This window comes from Montipora foliosa, chromosome 3 (assembly GCF_036669935.1).
Source record: "Montipora foliosa isolate CH-2021 chromosome 3, ASM3666993v2, whole genome shotgun sequence".
Lineage (NCBI taxonomy): Eukaryota > Metazoa > Cnidaria > Anthozoa > Scleractinia > Acroporidae > Montipora > Montipora foliosa.
Genome location: NC_090871.1, coordinates 25,410,031 through 25,412,530, shown reverse-complemented (window position 1 = coordinate 25,412,530; position 2,500 = coordinate 25,410,031). Strand labels below are relative to the sequence as shown.

Here is a 2,500-nt window from a genome sequence, read left to right as displayed (position 1 = left end):
AATGATTTTGATATTAGTCTCTCCCCAACGGGGCTTTTCAGGACTAATTCTTTTACAATACTTTGTGGGGGACTTTGGTCAGACTGCTTGTTAAATAGTCTACAATTAAGTTTTATTGAAGTGACAGATGCCCCTGTCCAGCTTAGGTTTGACCACAACACCGGAGACTACGTCCCCTACTCTTATCGAACAGCGAGTGGGTTCTTTAACGTCCCATACTATTTAAGAGCCGATGTCTGAAATTATGGAGAATTGGGCGTCAGTCGTGAAATTTCGAATTCCTTCATATTTTGCCCAAGTAACCTCTATAGTGAAGTATTTTCAAAAATAACATTAAAAGTTTCAACAGCCTTTTAAATTTTGCGAAATTGCGGAAAGTGTGAAAACACGGCATGTTGGCCTCCTTCGAATGGTAAAATTGGCGAAAAATAACACATTTTTAACTCGCTCGTACGGTAAGACGCGGCGTCGTCTGTTTATGAAACACGAACACAATATAAACAAACTTTAGCTCTTTATAATACAGTAATAGAATTTGGATAAGCTGTTGAAATGAGAATGTTTTGGCCTTTAGAAGAAAACCAGTTTCAGGCATTTAAAAAAATCGCAAATTTCACCCAACTTCCACACTACAGAAACCCAATTGGTACGTCGAGTTGGGACATGAAATAACAACAGCTTTGAAGAACAACCTTTGTAAATTACTGTGTTAAGATATTTTTAGGGGGCAATGAAACATTATCCCTTCGAGAGATCAAAATGTGAAGAGTAGTTTGACAAGAATCTCCGACTGAATTTATGACATAAACCGCCGGCTGGCTACGCAAAGCAAATTGTAACCGTTTTCATGGAGACAAAATATTGAAGAAAACCTTCGCAAAATTACTTAACCGTATGACCCAGCACAGCAATATGTCCCAGCACAAAAAAATCGGAATCTTAATTTATTAAGGATGCAATATTTAGGAACTAAACCCATTTACGCGGCTGGCATGTGGCTAACTCTAAAACGGGGAATTTCTAAAAGAGAAGGAGTCTCTAAAATATATGGAATCTCTAATAAACGGGGAATCTCTAAAAGACGGATAATCTTTAATCACAGACATAATTTCTTAGAGGGTGTTTTAAAAGTGAGATTTTAACACATTTTTTTAGAATTCGCACAGAACTGCTGCTTTGGCAAAAAAAGAATCAAACATTACTGGACCTTTTCAAACCGGGAAAAGTGTGGTTCGTATCAAAGTGCTTATGAAAACGACAAATTAGGAACTTCAAAGTCAGATAACCTAATTGTGCTTGACATTTGAAAGACGAGAAGAGAGAACGAAAAGCCCAGTCGTAATCATCCTTTATTCTGATTTCAATACCTGCTGATTTCTTCCTGCGAGCATTTTTAAATTAATTAAAAAGTACAGGGATGCAGTGATTTTAGCCAGCCTTCGCATTGCAGGAATTCTGTCATCAAAGGGCAACCTTAAAATTGAAAATGTTGCGCCTTTTAGTCATCTATTTTATCTCATGCGAAAGTATGATTTGCCCAGCTATCCACAAATCAACCTCTTGATCATGATACCTATAAGAGAGCAAAACCCTCGGCTATAAGCCGAAAAGGCTTCTTCCAAAATTTGCTGGCGGATTCAAAACCGAATTTTCTCTGAAAAAAGAACTCGGCTTATAGGTATCTATACTTAAGGTAACTTGATAACTTTGTAGACAGGCTCGCTCCATCTCCGTCCGAACTTAAGTTGCTAACTGGCCTCAAGCTGGATCAAGACACTCTTGCAGTCTAATTAAGGACTGCATCAAAAATCCAAAATTCGGTAGACCAAAAAAGAATAACATGCCCCAAATAATTTTAGAACGAGTTTGAGGTTGAGAGTTTGTCCAAGGCCTTCCTATTAGGCCTTCCTATTAGTGGACCGCACCGGTGGCTCAGTTGGTTGAGCACCGGGCTGTCACGCGAGAGGTCGTGAGTTCAACTCCGGCCGGACCAACACTCTGGGTCTTTAAATAACTGAGGAGAAAGTGCTGCATTTGTAATTACATCTGCAAATGGTTAGAATCTCTAGTCTTCTCGGATAAGAACGATAAGCCGGAAGTCCCGTCTCACAACCCTTCAATGTTCATAGTCCTGTGGGGCGTAAAAGAACCAGCACACTTGTCGTATGGAGTAGGGCATGTAGTTCCCGGTGTTGTGGTCTGGTCTTTCTGGTCTGGATAGGGTAGGGTGGAGCACCTCGCATAGGACCTCGAGTCCTGTTCTTGCTCCTTCCCTCTGGGCAGGTTTGCCCAGTAGAAGAGACAAACCAGATGCCTCGTAAAACCAAATCTGCAGCCGACTTGTAATGTTACTTCTTAGGGATTTCAGAGCCATGGCTCCATCAAGCTGGATAAGGTGCGTCATTAGTTCGTTCTTCTTGTACACCACTTTACCATACCATGCTGAGGGTTTCAAGAAGACGACGCAATGTGATGGTGATTGGCACTGCACCGGTCCTGA

General features: G+C 40.8%; 1 protein-coding gene across 2 annotated transcripts in view; it reads left to right on the top strand.

The window, feature by feature from the left end:
• Positions 1-2,500, top strand: part of LOC137994661 (uncharacterized) — a 24,152-nt gene that overhangs the window by 1,585 nt on the left and 20,067 nt on the right. For both annotated transcript variants that reach the window (XM_068840268.1, XM_068840267.1), the window contains exon 2: positions 2,360-2,500. This exon is cut by the window's right edge and continues 48 nt beyond it. In XM_068840268.1, coding sequence (XP_068696369.1) covers positions 2,360-2,500 — 141 coding nt within the window. The remainder of the gene's footprint in view (positions 1-2,359) is intronic.